The following is a 19,821-nucleotide window of genomic DNA, read 5'->3' as shown; positions in this document are numbered from 1 at the left end:
CCCAGGGTAGCATGAACCTGTGACACTGCTTGCTGTGCTCAGGAGAATTCACCCTGCCTTTCATTGGTGTGAAAAAGCAGAACTTCCTTTCATAGGGAAGAGAAAACCCTTGATAATTGGGAGTGGACAAAAACACTCACTTGTATCAGCCTTGATGACTTTCAGGTGGTCAAACATTACATATACAATTTCCATCGTTGGCAAAGCAGTTGTAAAATGATCTTGAGCTGCTTTTCCCCAAAAGTGCAGAGTCAAGGCACTCAGCAAGGGCTGTTATGAAACCAGACATGGAAACAGAAGCCTCAACTCCATCCTTTCCATGCTTGCATCTACTCAGCTTAGTCATGGACAGGCCAAAAAGAGGCAATTATAATGATTTTGTTTCAACTCTAGTTTATTATAGCCACAATTCTTCCCTCCTGCATCCAGCCCATTCCCTGTGGTTAAACTACTGTGTATTTTTCAGAAATTCCTCAAATCTTGGAATTGTTGGAGGACTCATCCTGTGTCTCAGCGAGGCTTAAATAATATACCAACGTTATTTTTGACTGCATACCTTATTTTTAGCCCGAATGCATTTGTTCTAGCAGTTGAGCAGAGGGTATTTCCCAAGACAAACTTTTGTCAAAACACTGTAAATTACAAACAGCAAGGCTCAGCACAGGGAAAATAGTAGAGACTTGTTAAGAGACTTTTTAAGAGGCCAGACTTGTGCCAGCACATGCAGAATGTTTCTTACTTAGAGGCATAAGAAAAGTTTTGTTTTCATGGTCCTGCAGCTTTTCTCACCTAATGCCTTGCCAACCCTCAACTTGCAGGCATCTGGTAGGTGTTCCCCCTCCTCCATGGTCTCTGTGATCAGAGAGCAGCAGCAACACCTCCACAAAGGGATTCACCCTGGGAGGGGATGGGTTACCCTCTGGGGGTATCTGTCTTTCTCCTCTGATCACAAAGGGAACCTGAAACAGGGCAGGTGGGCAGGCTGATCTTGGGCATTCAGGGATCTGATCAGCCCTGGCTTTTCTTGCATGCTGAGTCTTGGAGCTCAAAGGGTTTTTTTCTTGGCAGGTCTGATTTCCACAACTTCACGGCAGCTGGATCGAGAATACAAGGCTGAACATATCCTAGAGGTGGGTAATGATGATTGTAATTAGCTTTATTTACCTACAAGTGTATTATGTCCTCAAAGAGTTTTCCTTGCAAGTTGGAGCACAGAGAAAGAATCTCATCCCATCAGCTCCCAACTGCTGGGAAACTTAATTAAATGGTGTGTGTTAACCCAAGAGACAGCTGCAGCAGTACTGCGGGGTTTATTATTTTCTTGCTGAAGACTGGAGCAAAAGTTCTGTTCTGGAAGCTGTGGGAATGCAGGAAGAGGGTTGGAACTGTCCTCTAGCAGGATGGTTTATACATTATGAGGGAAAGAACAAGCCAGAGAAATCCACCCTCATTTATCTCATTGTTGTGTAGCTTTGGCCACCAGCCCCCATCCTCAGCTGCTCACAGCTATGAGTATTCCCATCAGAGGGATCTGGAGGTTTCTGAGTCTATCAGGGTCTATCATTTCTCTCTGCAATGCAACATGCTGGGAGCATGCACAGGCAGGGCAGGGTGAGGATGGCTGGTACCTTGCCAAGCCATTGCAATACAAATGTTTTCAGATGTCTGATCTCCAATGACCAGCCTGACCCACTGCCCAGGGCAGCTGGAGGCAGGAGCCCTGCAAACTCATCCCCCTGTGCATGGACAGGCCTTCACAGTGCCAGCTACAGCCACCAGGCTTTGCCTTGCAGAGAGGAGCAGTGCCTTTGAAAATGTTGCTATACAAATGCAGACCCACACAAAAACCCCTCCCTGAGCTGCTGCCCACCAGGATGGAGGCTGGCTGGTGACACTCTAGGTCACGCCTAGGAGCCCTGTCACCTACTCCCTTTGCTTGCTGACAGGTGGCTGTCTCTGACAATGGAGAGCCAGCCCTGAAGTCCACCAGCAGAGTCGTGATCCAAGTGCTGGATGCCAACGACAGCCCTCCCAGTTTCCCCCAGAAGCTGTTCATGGTGCAGCTCCCCGAGAGAGAGGCCTCGGAGACCCCTCTGCCCGTCTACAGGCTGATCGCCTCCGACCGTGACCAGGGCCAGAACAGCCAGATCACCTACACCATCGAGGAGGAGGAGGAGGGGATATTCACCATCAACCCCACAACTGGCACAGTCTTCTCCAGGAAGGCTTTTCCTGCTTCTGAATACAACATACTCACGGTGAGAGGAGAGGGAAATGCAAAGAGCTGGTGGGAAGAGGCAGGTGGAGAGGGGAAGAGAGAAAAGGGTTCATAAACATAAAAGATAAAAGGAAAGAGATGCAGAAATTGCAGCAGTGGAGAGAAGGAGAGCTTGAATAAGGCAAATGTGTTAAGAGTGTGAGAAAGTGGGAGGGAATGACAGGAAATGCAGAAGGTAGGAAGCTATTAAAAATGGACAATAAATTTGAAGTTAACTGTCCAACCTACCTTCAGAAAAGAATACAATGATCCATGATCCCATATGGATGTGGACCCAAACCTGAACAGTCTCTGGGTTCCATCATGCCTCTATATGGCATTCTGATCATGGAGCTTGGATGTAGGTTGAAAGCCTTCTCACAATCTATGGGTCCTTGCAACAAGGCTTGTGATGCAGGTCTCTGCTATAGATAGAGCTTGGCAGATTTACTTGACAGTAAAGAGGAATTTGGGTTTTGCATGGCTCTGCTTGGAAGCATCCAGAGCATGGACCACTGGCTCAAGATTTGTTTCATGGGATTTTGGGCATACTGGGAGCTGAAACTCCTGGTGGGTGGGAGAAGGAGCTTTCCATGGAGTTCCCATGAGCTAACTCAGCTTTCTCCCTGCCTGCATGTGCCTTTCTCTGCAGGTCAAGGCCACAGATGGTGGCAGCCCCCCACTCTCCTCCCACGTGAGGCTGCACATCAGCTGGGTCGCCCGGCCCAGCCCTTCCTCAGAGCCACTGGCTTTTGATGAGCCCCACTTCAACTTTGCTGTGATGGAGACGGACCCTGTGAACCACATGGTGGGAGTGATCAGCATTGAGATGGGCCCCAGCCAAGTGTGGTTTAATATCACAGGTGAGACACAGGAATCAGAGCAGGGCAGTGGTGCCTGGGAGGGTTTGCTCCGGCTCCCTTGGCTGTCAGTGCTTGCATGCCTGAGCTAATGGAGTTGTTTGCTTTAGGTGTAGGTGAGCTATGGGGAAAGCTTTCTCACAGGCACTGGAAGGTTTAAACAGCCATCAGACAAAGCTGCCCATCCAAGGCCTCCAGTGCCAAGTGCAATTACCCAACGAGCTTTCTTAATGACAATCTGGAACTTGCCTGTGTTTGAGGTGTTCTCCGATGTCGCACAAGAGGCAGGGCATGCCAGTGCCAGCTCCTCCTGGGAATCAAGTGACACTGTTGGCTTTGTTAGAACTGCCTGCCAGGATCCAGGTGTGTGGCTGAGTGTTACAGATACCCCCCGTTTCTCCCTCCATGTTGAGTCTTGAGCAGGGAACTGAGGAGGAAGCATTCCTCAAAGACCTGGTCTGCCCTAACTTGTGGGGCTCTCCCTTCCTCCTCACCACATCTCAGGGGTGATTAAGAATCACATCATCCACATCCATCACATGGAATGTGGAGCTCTAGGGCCTGCTCTAAGGTACACGGTTCAGGGGGACGTGGGCTGTCACCCCAGGGGACTCTCCAGGCAGCGTGTGCAGAACTGGTCCTACCAACGAGGGCCAATTGTGCTCATGTAATTTGATGTTTTGAAGTGGTGCCCCAATCCACCTTGCACAGCCTTTCCCTGGTACTGCCTGCAGGGCCTGCCCTTGTCAGACAAAGCCTAAATTGGGCAAGTGAATAGTTTTTCCTCTTACTGTGTTAGGGCAAGGATAATGGTGTATAAATACAATTAAGCAACAAGAGATACACCACTACAAGGAGCAAGACAATATCAGTGAAAGATTTATCCAGCATTAGTCATGTCTGCTCGGGTCTGCAGAATTAACGGTGTATTCCTCTGAATGTTATTCCATCATTTCCCTGCTGAGTGCTGGGGCATAGCTTGACCTCATCTTTCCCAGTTGCTAGAGCTCCAAGTGATGCTGAAGGCTCTCTTGGTTTCTATCCTGGTAGAAATGGACAGGATTTTATTTTCCCTGCATGGGAAGGAAAGCATCACTGGCAGCCAGGGGGATGATGCAGAGATCCAGGAGCCTTTGGCACCTCATTCAAAGTTTCACCTTTCCCACACCACAAACATTCTGTCGCTGGGATTGATGGAGTCTGCAAAAACTCTGAGAAAGCAACATCGCTCTTCATCTCTTTCTTTTTCTGGACTGCTTCTTTCCATTTGGCACTGTGCACAGGGAGCTCTTCTCTCTTTTCTCAGGGAAAGACATCCATGGGTCTCTCTGTCTCTACTTCTTTCTGTCTCCTTCCCAGCAGGAGAGCAGTGGTCCAGATGGCTGGTGAGCACTGCATTCCTCCAGCAAGGGAAGATATGTAATTTTACAACCAGCAAAGATTTTACCAGCTGATAATAGAATAAAGCAGAATCCAGAGCATCCAGTAGCCAGGAGGGAAGAAGTTGAGACCTGGGATAAATTACAGAAAACTGTTTCAGCTTCTCCATATCTCAGAGCAGCCTTGCAGAGTTAAATATGCAAGAGGGGCCCAACAGGCCCCAGCAAGTGAGGCATGAGAGAGGAGCTCTCATGCCAGGGCTGAGCAGCAGTAGGGTGAGGGACAGCCTTCTGCTGCTGAGCTGCTCAGGCCTGCTGTTCCTGGCACTTCTCAGCCATCTGGGTTGGAGGCAACAGGCTCTGCTCACCCTGGAAGCACCGTCTGCCTCCCCAACTGTTGGAGTGTTGGGAATTCAGGTAGCCCACAGGCCCCCATGGTGGTGATGAGGACCATTGCTGATATGCCCACAGTGTGACTTTGAATCAGAAGCCAGCAAGAGCCCTGTTCTACCCAGCAGGTTCCTGATCCATGCTAAGCCAGTGATGGTGCCTGGCTGGAAACCTTGTGCCAAATAAATCAATGCTCAAATGTGCCTGTTGCCAATCTAGCCAGGACATGGCATGCATAAATACATCCTTTCCCCTTCTCTCCTCCTCCTCATTTTCTCTAACTCCCCTCACCTTCCTTTTCACACTTCTTTGTCACTGTCTGTGACTATTTCTTTGTCCAGCTTTGCCTTGTCCTCCCTATATCCTATGTGCATCTATCACATGTTGTTTTGAGTTTCCAGATTTGGGAGAAGCCTTTCCTGTAGCACTATCCCCAATCCAGCTGACTGTAAGTGCCCTCCTGTTTCCCTTTTTTGTCTCCCCCTTGTCCCAGGTGGTGATGATGACATGGATTTTGACATTGAAAAGAGTACAGGCAGCATGGTCATTGCAAGGCCCCTGGATGCAAGGAAGAAGTCAAGCTACAACCTGACAGTAGAAGTCACTGATGGGTCCAGTACGATCAAAACCCAGGTAATTTTTTTTTTTTTTCTTTAGTGGAGACCCAGTTGAGAGGGAGCATATGCCAAAGGAACCTTTCCTCTGAGTCTGCTGAGCTCTGGATCAGGTGCCAGGCACAGGAGTCTCCTTACACTGTGATCCTCCATTACACAGTGACCCTTACACCAACTAAGATTGTTTTCATGTTGTTGGAAACACAGCTGAAGATCAAAGAGAGATGCAAAGGATGAAGAAAGGACTTGTTTGCTTTCCCATTCCCCATTTTCTCGTTTGCAGAGAACTCAAGTCATTAAACACTAGCAGTACTGAAAGCTGTGGCAAGATGTGACATTGCAGGGAGGATGAGGTGCCAACAAAGGCATACTGGCCTCAGCCCCAGCATGGCCTCTCCCAGCACTTCCGTCCCCATCTGTCACCTGTGCACAAATATGTCCCTGTTTTGGTCTTCCTGCTGCTGTGTAGGAAAGCCTGGGTCCTTCCTGTTGACCCCAGAGAGCACACAGGGACACATCTACACCACCAGCCAAGCTGGGGTGGCAGTTCACACACTCAGACTTCAGCTTGACCTCAGCTGCTCAGGCTGGATTACAGCATGTCTGGGACAACATCTTAAAGGAAATGTGTGCGCAGTTAGGTCAGGCTTGGGTCTGGGTTCCCATGTCAAGAGTTGTTCCTGGGGTATGCTAGCCCAGGTACAGCCAGCACAAATCCGTCTGCAAAAGGTGAGGTCAGGCCCAGGGAGTGAATGGGGCAACTACAGAGATGCTGTGTGCTCTGAGTTGACACATATAAAGTAAGTGCTGGTAAAAGGAGGCACTTCACTCTCAGGCATGTCCTTGAGCCACAGCTAAAATGAGATTTTGCCCATCTTTACCTACCCTGTGGAGGAGGGTTCAGGGCATGATCTTTCACTAGTCATTCTCTCCACACATAAGAAGCAGCCAAAAATCCAGCCCTCGATGCACAGGAAGGCCTAGGACGTGAGTCACCTGTCAGTAATGCTTATCATGGGGAATTCACTGTGGGGGATGATGAGTGAGGAACTCCACCATTCCTGTGAAACGTGATGCTAACGATGGCCATTTGTCTCAACTGCCTTCAAGTATTGTTCTAAATAAACAAACAAAGCCCCACCTTGCCTAGTGTGCATTACCTGCCACCTTGCATCTCATCCCTGCGTTTATTTTGGCACTCAAGGCTTCTAGCAGATGTCAAGAAACCTGCTGATGTAAAACCCCCATGGCACGCTCAGGTTTGCTAAAGGAAGCAAATTATAACACTTGGTTGGGACTTCCTAAGATGCAGCAATCACATGAGTGGAGGGTCAGGACAGCCAGGGTAGGAGACCACACAGGAGAAAGCAGTGACTTCCCTGGCAGGATTCAGGATTCCTGGCATGTGCTGTTAAATGCAGAGAGGAAAACTTGGCTAAAAAGGGTAGAACAGAAATTTTGCTTCTCCACACACTTGCTGCTCTTGAGATGGCCAGCCCCTCCCTTCTTTTACCAAACACCCCCTTCTGTCAGCTTTCTGTTGAGTAAATAATGGGGGTTGCTGTGTAGGCACCAGCCAGCAGCAAAGCTGGCACCACGGCTGAGCTGCTGCTGCTTTCCATGGCAGGCTGTGATTGTTTTCCCCAGTGCCAAGTGCAGGCACGTTCACTCTGAATGCCTTGCCAGACTGGAGAGACTTTAAAAAAGGAGAGGAAGCAAACTGAAAAACACAAAAGGGGAAGGCACAGCAGGAGTTCCTTGGGATGAAGGACAAAAGGGCTCCAGGTCATTGTGGATGGCAAAGCTCCAAGAGTTGGAAAACTCTGATAGTTACAGCACTCGGAGTATGTCAGTGCCCAAGGATTGGTAGCTGAGATTTTACATGGCTGCATGTCCAGTTGCTGCCCTCACTGTGCTGTCTCCCCACAGGCATTTATCCACGTGATTGACATCAACCAGCACCGTCCCCAGTTTCTCGAGAGCCATTACGAGAAGAGGATTCCTGAAGATACCCCCTCAGGGAGAGAAATCCTTCGAGTCAGTGCAACAGACAAGGACAAAGGAAAGGGGCTCATCTACACCATCCATGGCAGTGCGGACCCCAAAAGCACAAGACTTTTCCAGCTGGATCCAGGCAGTGGAGCCCTCACAACAGCAGAAGGCTTCAGTTCCCAGCCCATGCCTCAGCACACCCTCACGGTGATGGTGAGTCCTAACCAAGCCCTGCTGAGTCCACCAGCTTGGCTGGGATATATGGGTCACTGGAGAAATTAAAGTGGTTCTAGCCTTTGAGGGAGGATTTGTCTGGAACAATAGGGAAGAGGAAAGCAGAGTGTTAACCTTTACTGTATGGTTAAATGTAGTTAACACCCTGCATTCCTCTAGCCACCTTCTTTGGAGGGCCACTGGATTCTTATAAAAGGAAGCACAATGTGTAATAGTTAATGTTTGGTTTCAAATTCAAATTCAAGGCTGAGCTTTGGTGCTGAAACTTCCAGGCTCATTCCCAGCCAGGGGGTTGGAACTATTGCACAACACCCACCTCTGGTAAGAGTGCTGGTGAGTTACTTGGAAGATGGTGCAGGCAAGACTGGCTTGTCCCTGGGTGTGACTGTTCCTGCCCTCTCTCTGCCTTGCAGGTACGAGACCAGGAGGTCCCCATCAAGCGGAACTTTGTCCGAGTCATCATCCACGTGGACAGCTGCAACCTTCACCCTCCCCAGTTCAGCAGCATCCATTATGAAGCAGAAGTGCTGGACTCAGCAGTGGTGGGCACAGAGGTCATACAAGTCAGAGCCCTTGATCAGGACCAGGGAGCTAATGCTGAAATCCACTACTCCCTTCAGGCAGGTAAGAGCCATGCAACAAGACAATTTAGGTTATGATCATACCTGCATTACTGTGCTCTAACTGGTGCACCAGCTTTTTCTAGGGCTGTACGGTTCTAAAATGTGATTTTCTTCCTACCCAGAAAAAATCCAGAGTGAGTAGGTAATTTCCATATTAGGGAATATTAGCATCTTTTCTTAAGAAGACAGCTTAATGCTGAGTCACTGGTCTAAGAAAAATTGTGACTGGACGAGTTAGAACAACCTAAAATCTGCTCCTCTTTGTCCATGGGAACTATTCAGCTGTTAGGCAAAAGTACTCCCGATTCCCACAGGAGTCATCATCATTCCACTATTTATACCAAGAAACACATCCTCAAGGAATGGTGAGAACTCTCTCTGCATTGACTAGTGGTGGTTTTGAGTCATTCATGGTCAATGGGCAAATATTTTATCATTCACTATAAAGGTTAAAACTTGTGTATTTATGTCTGTGCCACACAGTCTGTTTAGCCTGTAAACTCTTTGCAGGAGACAAGCCATCCTTTGCTCCATCTTTCTCACTGCAATTTAGATCAAGGACTGAGGAGTTTAATTGCTCCTGAAGTATTGGTAATTACAAGCATGACAGGGCTTGAAGGAACTAGTACTGTCTGCACTACCATGTTCTGCACACGAGGCAAAAGCTTCAAGCACATGCTCTGCCACCGCTAAATATGTTTAAATTAGAAGGGTGTTTATCGCCAATTTACATTTTGATTGATTCAAATGTTAGCTCACAGATCTCAGTGGGTTCATTGTTCTTAAAATTATTTAGAAATTAATTATTTTCTCCCAGTAAAAGAAACAGATGTTAATCAGGTCTGCAAACAGGAGAATATATGAAAAAGAGTTTCAGAAAACAAAGACTAGTAAGATGTCTGCATTCTTCACTCTGTAATTTCTCTTCTTGCAGGTAATGGGGAAGGCTTCTTTAGCATCAACCCATATTCTGGAATTGTTACAGTTGCCCAGAAACTGGACCCATCCAGGCAAGAGCGATTTACTCTTATTGTAAAGGCAGAAGATCAGGGCTCTCTTCAGCTTAAAGATTCTGCTACAGTACATGTCCACATTAGACCCTCGGATCGAACCCCTCCAAAATTTCCAGAGACTGAATACATCACAGAGATCAGTGAATCCACTGCTGTTGGCTCTCCTCTGATCCAGGTTTCAGCCACAAGCTTGTCACCAGTCAGCTATGAAATAAAAGATGGAAATGGAGATGGAGTGTTCTCCATGAACTATCAGTCAGGCCTTATTTCCACTCAGAAGAGCTTAGATTTTGAGCAGATGTCTTTTTACCAGTTGAAGGTCCGTGGTACCAACATGGCTGGAGCATTTATGGACGCTGTGGTGCTCATCTATGTCATAGATGAGAATGACAATGTGCCTGTCTTTGTTAAACCTTCCTTTGTTGGCTGGATCATGGAGAATGCCCCATCACAAAGCATGGTTCTGGATGAAAGCAATGCTCCCCTCGTGACCTATGCAACAGATGCTGATCAAGACTCCAATGCTTTGCTGGTCTATGAGATTCTGGAACCAGAGGCACTGAAATATTTCACAGTGGATCCCAGCACAGGGACGCTGACCACTCGTGCTGATATAGACTATGAGCTCACTCCAGTTTTCCACTTCAGTGTGCATGTGCACGACAGTGGAAGTCCCAGCTTGTTTGCATCCAAGCCTGCCAAGGTCACAATCCACGTTAAAGATGTTAATGATTCACCTCCAATCTTTCTCAAAGACACTTATGACATTTCTGTCTTGCTACCTGCCCACCCAGGGATGGAGCTTTTGTCAGTGCAGGCAAAAGATGCAGATTCAGAGGTGACCTACAACATCGTGGAAGGGAACCTTGATAATGCTTTCCATATCCATCCACTAACTGGTCTCATCTCCATTCTTAACACTACTGGCCTGAGAAGCTACCGAGAGCTCACAGTCAGAGCTGGTGATGGCTTATATAAGAGTACTGCTCTGGTTAAGCTAAATTTAACCCGGGCACAAGGTACCAGCTTGAAATTTGATCAAGACGTATATACAGCAACTGTGATGGAGAACTCAACAGATGAGAAGACTCTAACCATTCTTGGGGTCAAAGGGTATCAGCTAAATGAACCCCTTTCCTATTCACTTTTGAATGAAAAGGAAAGGTTCAAAATGATCCAAGCCTCTGGGGTTCTTCAGACCAAAGGTGTGAAATTTGACCGTGAAATGCAAGACATGCACGAGGTAGCTGTGGAAGTGAAGGACAACAGGAAGCCACCAAGAGTGTCCCAGGCCACAGTCAGAGTTTATGTAGAGGATGTCAATGACAACCCCCCACAGTTTGAGAATGTGCCATACTATGCCTCAGTGCAGGATGGCACAGAGCCAGGAGATGTCCTTTTCCAGGTGTCAGCAACAGACAAAGACATAGGGGTTAATGGAGCTGTTACCTACTCATTTGCAGAGGAATACAAATACTTTTGGATTGACCCTTACCTAGGAGACATCTCCCTTAAGAGGCCTCTTGATTATCAAGCTCTAAATAAATACAACCTCCGGGTCATTGCTAAGGATAAAGGAGAGCCTCCCCTGCATGCTGAAGAGGAGGTTGTGATCAGTGTGAGGAACAGATCCAACCCTCTGTTCCAAAGTTTGTACTACCGAGTGAAGGTGCCAGAAAATGTCCCCCCATACACCTCTATCCTCCACATCCAGGCCCGCAGCCCTGAAGGCTTGCGCCTCATCTACAACATTGTGGAAGAAGATTCTCTGAAACTCTTCAACACTGACTTCAAAACTGGTGTCCTCACTGTCACAGGGCAGCTGGACTATGAGCTAGAGACAAAACACACATTCACTGTTAGAGCCACTGACACAGCACTTGGGTCTTTCTCAGAAGCCAGAGTAGAGGTGGAGGTAGAGGACATTAATGACAACCCTCCTGTATTTTCTCAGATCATTTACACAGCATCTGTCTCAGAGAGTTTGCCACCACAGACCCCTGTTGTCCAGCTCTTTGCCTCTGATAAAGATTCAGGCAGAAACAAAGTGGTCTCCTATCAGATCATAGATGATGGTTCAGATGCTGCCAAGTTCTTTAATATTGATGCCAGCACAGGGCAAATAACAACAGCTCAAGCACTTGATTATGAAACCAATCAGCAGTTCCGCATGAAAGTCCGAGCTGCAGATCATGGGGTGCCTCCACTCAGCAGTGATGCCCTGGTGATTGTAGATGTGACAGACATCAATGACAACCCCCCTGAGTTCAGCCAGCTTCAGTATGAAGCCAAGGTCAGTGAAATGGCTACGTGTGGGCACATCGTGATCAAAGTCCAGGCCCTGGACCCCGACAGTGGAGACACCACCCGGCTGGAATACGTGATCCTCTCGGGTAATGACAACAGGCATTTTGCCATCAACAGCACTTCTGGGATAATATCCATGTTCAACCGCTGCAAAAAGGACTTGGAGCCATCTTACAATCTCAGGGTTTCTGCTTCAGATGGAGTTTTCAAGAGCACTGTGCCTGTTTATATCAACACCACCAATGCCAACAAATACAGCCCCTCTTTTCAGCAGAATGTGTACGAGGCAGAGCTGGCAGAAAATGCTGAGATAGGAACCAAAGTGATTGAGCTGCTGGCTATTGACCCAGATGGTGGCCCATATGGCACCATAGACTACACCATCATAAATAAACTCGCCCATGAGAAGTTCTCCATAGACAATAAAGGCTGTATTGCCACACTGCAAAAACTGGACAGGGAAAATTCCACAGAGAGAGTCATTGCCATTAAAGTCATGGCCAAGGATGGGGGTGGGAAGGTGGCCTTCTGCACTGTCAAAATAATCCTTACAGATGAGAATGACAACCCACCTCTATTCAAAGCTTCTGAATACACTCTGTCCATCCAGTCCAATGTTAGCAAAGGCTCCCCTGTCATCCAGGTACTGGCTTATGATGCTGATGAAGGTGCAAATGCAGATGTCATTTACTCTGTGGACTCTGTGGAAGATGTGGCAGAAGACCTTGTGGAGATCAATGCTGCCACTGGGGTTGTTAAGGTCAAGGAGAGCCTTATTGGTTTAGAAAACAGAGCCTTTAACTTCAAGGTGAAAGCTGAAGATGGCAGACCCCCTCACTGGAACTCCCTTGTTCCAGTGAATCTCCAGATTGTCCCCAGGGAACTGACGTTGCCAAGATTTTCTGAGCCCCTTTATACGTTCTCTGCATCTGAGGATCTTCCAGAGGGGTCAGAAATAGGGTCAGTCAAAGCTTTTGCAGAGGATCCAATTATATACAGCCTGGTGAAGGGAACCACTACAGAAAGTAACAAGGATGAGGTGTTCACACTGGATGAACAAACAGGAGCTTTGAAAATCAAAAAACCTATGGATCACGAGACCACCAAGTGGTACCAGGTTGATGTCATGGCTCACTGCTCACATCTGGAGACTGAACTGGTCTCTCTGGTCTCTGTGAATATCCAAGTGCAGGACGTGAATGACAACAAACCTGTTTTTGAGGCAGATCCCTACAGAGCTTTTGTCATGGAGAACATGCCTTCAGGAACCACAGTCATTCAAGTGACAGCTAATGACCAGGACATGGGAAGTGATGGGCAGGTGACCTACAGTCTGGAATCAGAATCCGGCAGCCTCCGCGGGCTCTTCACCATCGACAGCGAGAGCGGGTGGATCACCACCCTCAAAGAGCTGGACTGCGAAGACCAGGAGATCTATCGCTTCTACGTGGTGGCCACTGACCACGGCAGGAAGGTCCAGCTCTCTTCCCAAACCCTGGTGGAGGTCACTGTCTCTGATGAAAACGACAACGCCCCACAGTTCACCTCGGATTTCTACAAGGGGTCGGTCATTGAGAACGCGGAGCCGGGGCAGGTCGTTGTCACCCTGAGCACCATCGATGCTGACATCTCCGAGCAGAACCGCCGGGTCACGTGCTACATCACCGGTGAGTTCCTCCCGATGGGGAGTCTCCAGTGGGCAGGAGGAGAGTATCGTCTCAAAGTGAGGATTTGGTACCCTTGTCTTGCAGAGTGTTAGTACAGAAATAGCGTGTCTTGGTTTAGAAAGAGAAGTGTCCACCAGGGAAAGCTAGAGCTTCCTTTGGAATGGAGAATGTAAACCCCCTCCTTCCAAATTATTATGATTTTGCAGATAGAGGCTTTCAGGCAAAGATATGGGAATAGGAATAACGGTTCTTTACTCAGTATATTAAAAATACAAATGCAGTAGTACAAAAAAAACCAACCAAACAAACAAAGTCCTAGAAACACTGACACAGTCAGACAGTCCTGTCAGAAGCAGGAGACGGAGGCCGAGCTCTGTCACGAGCTGGAGTCAAATGAATCTGGGGAATACAAAACCCTTTAGTAACTGCAGTGGGTGGAATGATCATTAAAATAACTATCTCACCACTGAATCGTCCTATTTCTCTGGGAATAAATAAATAAATAAGATACATATAAGTAATTACACTGTAGTGTAGAAATATTTATTTACACTTTCTTAACAGAGGAATAATTAAGACAGTGTAATTGTAATATCTATTGGAAGAACAAGGAGAGGCAGTACAGCAGGAGGAAAGACTTTTCTCACAGAGATACTTTGGTCTGTTTTTAGGTTCTTTGACCCAGCTTTTTCTCCTGCCAGCACTGCGGTCAGTTTACACATCACACATATACCTGTAGCCTGTCTGTGTTCTCTAATAACTATATATAACTTTTTGGTATTAAATGTGTTTCCTACAAAACCACTTAGAGGCTGGGTTAATAACAAGGCTGCAGTTAGTCACTCTGCACTGGGGATATTTAAGACTGTCATGTCAATCTTAGTAAAGGTTTTAGCTAACAAGAAATACTAAAAATTACTCTTGTATCCCTGAAACATCACATGTGCCAACTAAAATTAACCACTGCTGTAAAATAACAAAAAAGTTGCACTGGAATGTTTGTTGTGCATCTGTACAAGTAGAAGCTTGCTCTTATGGTATTTTTTGACCCTAAAGGGTCATTCTAAGACCTGGAGCAGATACTTCAAATTAAAATGTTTGTTCAGACTCAAACAAAGACCCTTCAGGGTCAAAACATTAGGCCAGATCATGCTGCAGCCTGTTATCTATTATTGTAACCATCCAAAACAGGGGAGGAATGCTGGTACTTTCATTTGGTTTATGGCATGCCTAGGTATTTGCAAGCCTTTGGGAGGAAAGATTAAATCCATTATGTATTCACATTTCTGCCATCTTAAAGGTAGTAGTAACTTCCAAGTACTTTAATCCTGAGAGGATGAACACTTATGTTAGGGGTGAACACTTTGTGCTCTCTGCTCTGCATGTACAAACACAGGTCAGACTGTACAAATAAACATACAAATGTAGCAAAAGAGGATTAGGTGAACACAGAGCCCAGCTTCCCCCTGTCCAAATTATTTTAAAACACACAGAAACTAAATCTGGGCATGGGCTGGTGTTTCCCAGCATCAGAAGAAGAGCTAGTACAGGTGTCATTGTGCCTCCACAACCTCATCACTGCCCCACAAATGAAAGCAGAAAGGGAGTGAATTTAATTTATCCCACTGTGCAGGACCCTTCAACACAAACAGATTCCACAGCCAGCTCTCTTTACTGACTCCCATTGCACAAACTGCTTCCTCCTGGTTCAGCAGAGAACACCAGCTCCCTCCCAGGAGAGAGGGATTCTCCAGTGGCAGCACCCAGCCCATTTAAAATACAACAGATTTAACAATAGTAGGAGCAGCATGAATTTGGTGGACCAGAGAGCCTGCCCAACCTGGATTTATCTGTTGCTCATCATTTGGCTCTTACAGAAACAAAAAGTAGCCCCAGAAAACAAAGCTAATGTTAAATCCCCCTATAGGTTAAGAAGAAGTACAGCTGTACATGGTACCATAACAGTAAGATCCAAACCATGTCTGCAGGGTATTTACAACTCTTGGATCCCTTTAGGAACATGCACCAAGAAAGACTGATAGGTTTTGGGAAGGTGAGACAATGTGGTTTTGAGGCAATGAATATGCACATCTGCAGAACATCACTGACTTTTCTGCAGTCAGTTGTTTTCTTCTCCCACTGTAATGTGCAGACAGGGAATAACTAAAATGTGTAGGGTATTTCCCAGCTGTACAGTGAGGTTGACCAAAAATTCCTCACCTGCTGGATGCACCACCAATGTGAGTCAGAGAGTCATAGAATCATTTAGGTTGGAAAAGACCTCTAAGAGCATCAGGTCCTTCAGGTCTCCTAAGGAACCATCGGTGGACACACCTATATTCCCTTTCCTTATCACTTCTGATTTTCAGCATTTACTAAATGCCTTTTTTTACTTGATTCCTGCCCCCTTCTAGAAGGAGACATACTGGGACAGTTCACAGTTGATCAGATTGAGGGTGAATGGACAATTTCTTCCAAGAAGCCTCTGGACAGAGAAGATACAGAGAAATATCTCCTCAAGGTTATGGCCTCTGATGGGAAATTTCAGGCTACCACCGAAGTGGAAATTTTTGTACTGGATATCAATGACAACAGCCCTGAGTGTGGCGAGGTACGACATCTGTTCTGGGACATCAGAGACATAAAGGGTGATCCTGGGAGGGAAAGAACACAATAGAAAAGAAGAAAGAACAGGCAGAGCATGTTAAAGGATTTGGCTTGTCATAATTCTTCTCACACGATCCTGTTGCTTTGATTATGCTTAACAATTTTAATTAAGCTGCATGTCAAGCAAGAATATTAAATCTAGCCTCCAAGCATGTTTGCCAGCAGCAAGTGAGAGCCGAAGCATTATGAAGAGTAATTTTTGCAGATAAACAATGCCAGGAAGCCTCCTGGGAAGGGGCATGTAAATTACTGAGTTTTATATCCTGCTAAGCTGGGAGATTCCCATCAGGAGGTTTGTTGCTGTAGAGAGCTGATCGCTGGTGTGGACGTCACCCGTGGTGAGAACGAACAGAGGTGGTTACTTCCCAAAGGAGATTCAAAGGCTTGTGTAAAATGAGCTCACTCATCCCAGTCCACACCCCAGCAGCCAAGAATGGGAGGCACATTGTGTTCCCCTATAAATCACAGGGTTTATCCTTCTCTGTGAAGCCTCTGTGGGTCTGTTCTCCCCCCAATACAGGATGGAGGTATTTTGGAGATGGCTCAGATGCTAATGGTGTCTTCTGTTCTGTCCAGATATTGTACACTGGGAGAGTCTCTGAAGATGCTGGGCCGGGTCTTTTCATTTTGAAAATATCAGCGACGGACCCGGATGTGGGCAGCAATGCCCAGATAACCTACAGCCTGCACGGCCCCGGTGCTGAGGAGTTCCGCCTGGGCCCACACACAGGTGAGGGCAGGGCACAGGATGCTTTTATCCTCTTCTTCACCCACCCCCGGGAAATGCAAGCTCCCAGCATGGCTCAACACAAGGAGCTGTTCATTCCAGCTGTCCCAAGCTAGGAGGGAATGGCCACAGTGTAGATGAGAGTGAGCTCCACATCATCCTGTTTGCTCTTGTTACAAATGTTGTTAAAATGAAGGGCAGACACTATTGCTAGCAGCAAGCATTTGCCTTGAGCCAAAGACACAAATTCTAAATCCCAAAACACCTCTTATTGAGTCTTGAGCAGTGTATTTACCCAAACAGACTTGATGATCATTCTAGAGATCACTTGGAGTTCATCACATTGCAGAAAGCTCAGTGCAGTGGGGTTTAGATGTACAATTTATTTATGAACAGTTCTAGCCCATGATGGCATCCCTTGGATGAAGTTCAGCTGAACTTGCAGGACGGCCCATGGGAAGCCTTGCCAGGGCCCTGGCTGGCAATGATCCGAGGATAGCCCTGAGCAATGTGGCGTGGACACACCACCACTATTAGCCCAATTACTGTCTCCCACGGTTCATACAGGAAAACAGCTGAACCTCTCTGAGGTCTTGCAGGCTGCAGCTGGAGACACAACCACCTCCTGCAGGAGCTCAGGACTTCTGAATGACAGAATCAGTATGATTTCAGCAGAAGCCATTTATTGTTTACGTTGAACTACAATTATAGATTCAAAATTGTTTGTTCACAAGTTCACGCATCATGTCATTGGCTGGCTTGCCTGTCCCTGATGCAGGCACACATCCTTCAGGACAGCTTGTCAGGATCCATCATCACGTTGTGCTTCCTTTGCCTAGGTTTAAAGTTCTTGGTAGACAGGTTCTCAGGCTCTTGGTTCTTATTTTAGTCTTGTTTTTCTCAGTAACCTTGACGAATTCCTGAGAGTTCTGCTAACAGAAGCCACAAGTGGTTTGATAAGTTTTCTCACAAACATTCTGGCTGGTAAACAGAGTGGCCTAAGTTCTGCAAATACATCACTACAACCTCCTGTCCTTCCCCACAGGGGAGCTGACCACATCTGCACCCTTGGACCGCGAGCAGAAGCCCACCTACCACCTGGTGGCCAAGGCCACTGACGGCGGGGGCCGCTCGTGCCAGGCTGATGTGACACTGGTCATCGAGGACACCAACGACAATGCACCCAGGTTCTTCCCCAGCCACTGCGCCGTGGCCATCTTCGATAACACCACCACAAAGACACCCATCGCTGTGGTTGCTGCCAGGGACCTTGATGAAGGTGAGTCAGAATGGGATTTATGTGTTGCTAGACTTCATCTTTCATTCTGAATAGAAGCCTTTGAAACCTAAGGAAGTGCTGCAGCAATGGGCTTAGATGATTGAATCTTGGCGAAGATGTGCCTGGATCTCATTGCTGACATGTTCCTGACTACTGAGCTGGCATCAGCATTTTTGTGGCTCTGTTGGGAGAGCTGTATCTGTAGAAACATGCAGACCTTCTTTGAGAATGTGCTCAGTAACTGTAGCTGTGATACATGGCACAAATTGTGACACAGGGATCCAAACTGGACAGAATTTTTTTCAAAGGTAGGGACTGAGAATGAGTATAATAAAGAAAAAAAGGAGTTTTAGATATGGGTGGGGTGGTAATATTAGTGGAGATGTCCTCCTGAAGACACAGAGATTCTGAAATATAGGTAAGGCTCCTAAGAAAGGAACTTTCAATAAACCTCTCCAGCAGAGACTGATTTTAGAGAAGCAAGATCACATTTATTTTCTTTGGAAGCAAATACAAAGATAAATTACATTTGAAAGCAAGGTAATTAAAAATACGGAGCACTAGTAAATCCAGACAGCTGACACTGGTGGATAATGGTGAGGGTGGCTAGATGACCGAACCTGCAGATGGGCAGGGGCACACTCAATGTTTGTATGATGTTCATACAGCCTGCATTTTCCCTGGGAATTGAAGGTCATTCAGTTCATATAGTCCTAATGCATTATAAATAATGCATTATAAATAAACCCAGCAGCATCCCTATCCATGAATTATTGCAGCCTGTCCATTACCCTTCCAGGTCTCAACGCTGAGGTGGTCTATTCTCTGCCTGACTCTGCCAATGGACACTTTTCAATTGAGGAGACCACAGGGGTGATCCGCCTGGAAAAGCCTCTGAAGGATTCCCAGCACTCAGCCTTTGAGCTGACAGTCTGTGCCACTGACCGGGGCACCCCGCAGCCCCTCTCCTCCTTGGGCACTGTCACTGTCTCTGTTGTGGATCTCAATGAATACCTGCCTGTTTTTCTGGCCCCTGAATATGTGGCCATGGTAAAAGAAGACGTGGCTGTGGGCACCGAGGTCCTCAACTTGTCAGCCCTGACAAGGGACAATGCAGAAAACACAGAGATCAAGTATGAAATTGTGAACGGCAACGACCACGGGAAATTTCAGCTCAACTCAAACACAGGTAAAAAGATCTTGTGCCCAAGCAGGTCCAGGCTGATCCAACATCAAAGACTGTCTTTGTGTGCATCTTCTCTGGTTCTTCTCCATTTGGCTCCCACTTCTGCTCACATCTGTCTTTACCCAGCACAAGGGTAGGGAATACAGTCTTCTTTTCTACTTCAAATTTTGCAATCCAAGTCACTTAAGGAGTGATCCAACTCTTACTGAAATTAATGGAAAGATTCCTTCTATGTATCTGAGACCTGAGACAGGTCCATGTGAATGAGGGATATGTGGAGAACAGGATGAGGAAATTTTCCCACTTCAAAATGTAGGAGAAAGCGGTTTCATTTAAAAAGTGTTTCCATCAAGAGCCCACGAGAAACCTGCAGCCCAGGGTAACAGGCAGCTTTACTGAGTAGCACTCAATGAACATGGATAATAGCACCCTAATCATGGGCAGGTGTTGAGCCATGATTACTAAATAAAGCCCTATTCTGTTTGCACAGTGATGTGATAAGAGCTGTTATCAGAAGGCCAGTGCTAACTCCCTGAAATGAGCCCTTGGCTGTGTCAGCAGTGGCCTTCTGCCCTCAGCTGTAACATCCTCATCCTCTCTGGTCACAAGGCTCTTGCTAATTCTTC

At 46.9% G+C, this 19,821-nt stretch overlaps 1 protein-coding gene across 2 annotated transcripts in view; it reads left to right on the top strand.

Moving 5' to 3' along the window:
* The window catches only part of FAT2 (FAT atypical cadherin 2), a 57,009-nt gene that overhangs the window by 21,096 nt on the left and 16,092 nt on the right, over positions 1-19,821 (top strand). The window contains exons 4-14 of one of the 2 annotated variants that reach the window (XM_083871613.1): positions 1,069-1,130; positions 1,947-2,258; positions 2,910-3,120; positions 5,380-5,519; positions 7,430-7,705; positions 8,140-8,350; positions 9,284-13,336; positions 15,754-15,947; positions 16,580-16,733; positions 17,776-18,009; positions 18,809-19,198. In XM_083871613.1, the coding sequence (XP_083727739.1) occupies positions 1,069-1,130; positions 1,947-2,258; positions 2,910-3,120; positions 5,380-5,519; positions 7,430-7,705; positions 8,140-8,350; positions 9,284-13,336; positions 15,754-15,947; positions 16,580-16,733; positions 17,776-18,009; positions 18,809-19,198 (6,237 nt within the window). Of the gene's footprint in view, positions 1-1,068; positions 1,131-1,946; positions 2,259-2,909; positions 3,121-5,379; positions 5,520-7,429; positions 7,706-8,139; positions 8,351-9,283; positions 13,337-15,750; positions 15,948-16,579; positions 16,734-17,775; positions 18,010-18,808; positions 19,199-19,821 lie in introns of both variants that reach the window. The other variant, XM_083871612.1, reaches the window with a different exon arrangement.

This window comes from Zosterops lateralis (genome assembly GCF_965231275.1).
Source record: "Zosterops lateralis genome assembly, chromosome: 14".
Taxonomy (NCBI): domain Eukaryota; kingdom Metazoa; phylum Chordata; class Aves; order Passeriformes; family Zosteropidae; genus Zosterops; species Zosterops lateralis.
This window is presented reverse-complemented; position numbering and strand designations above follow the sequence as displayed.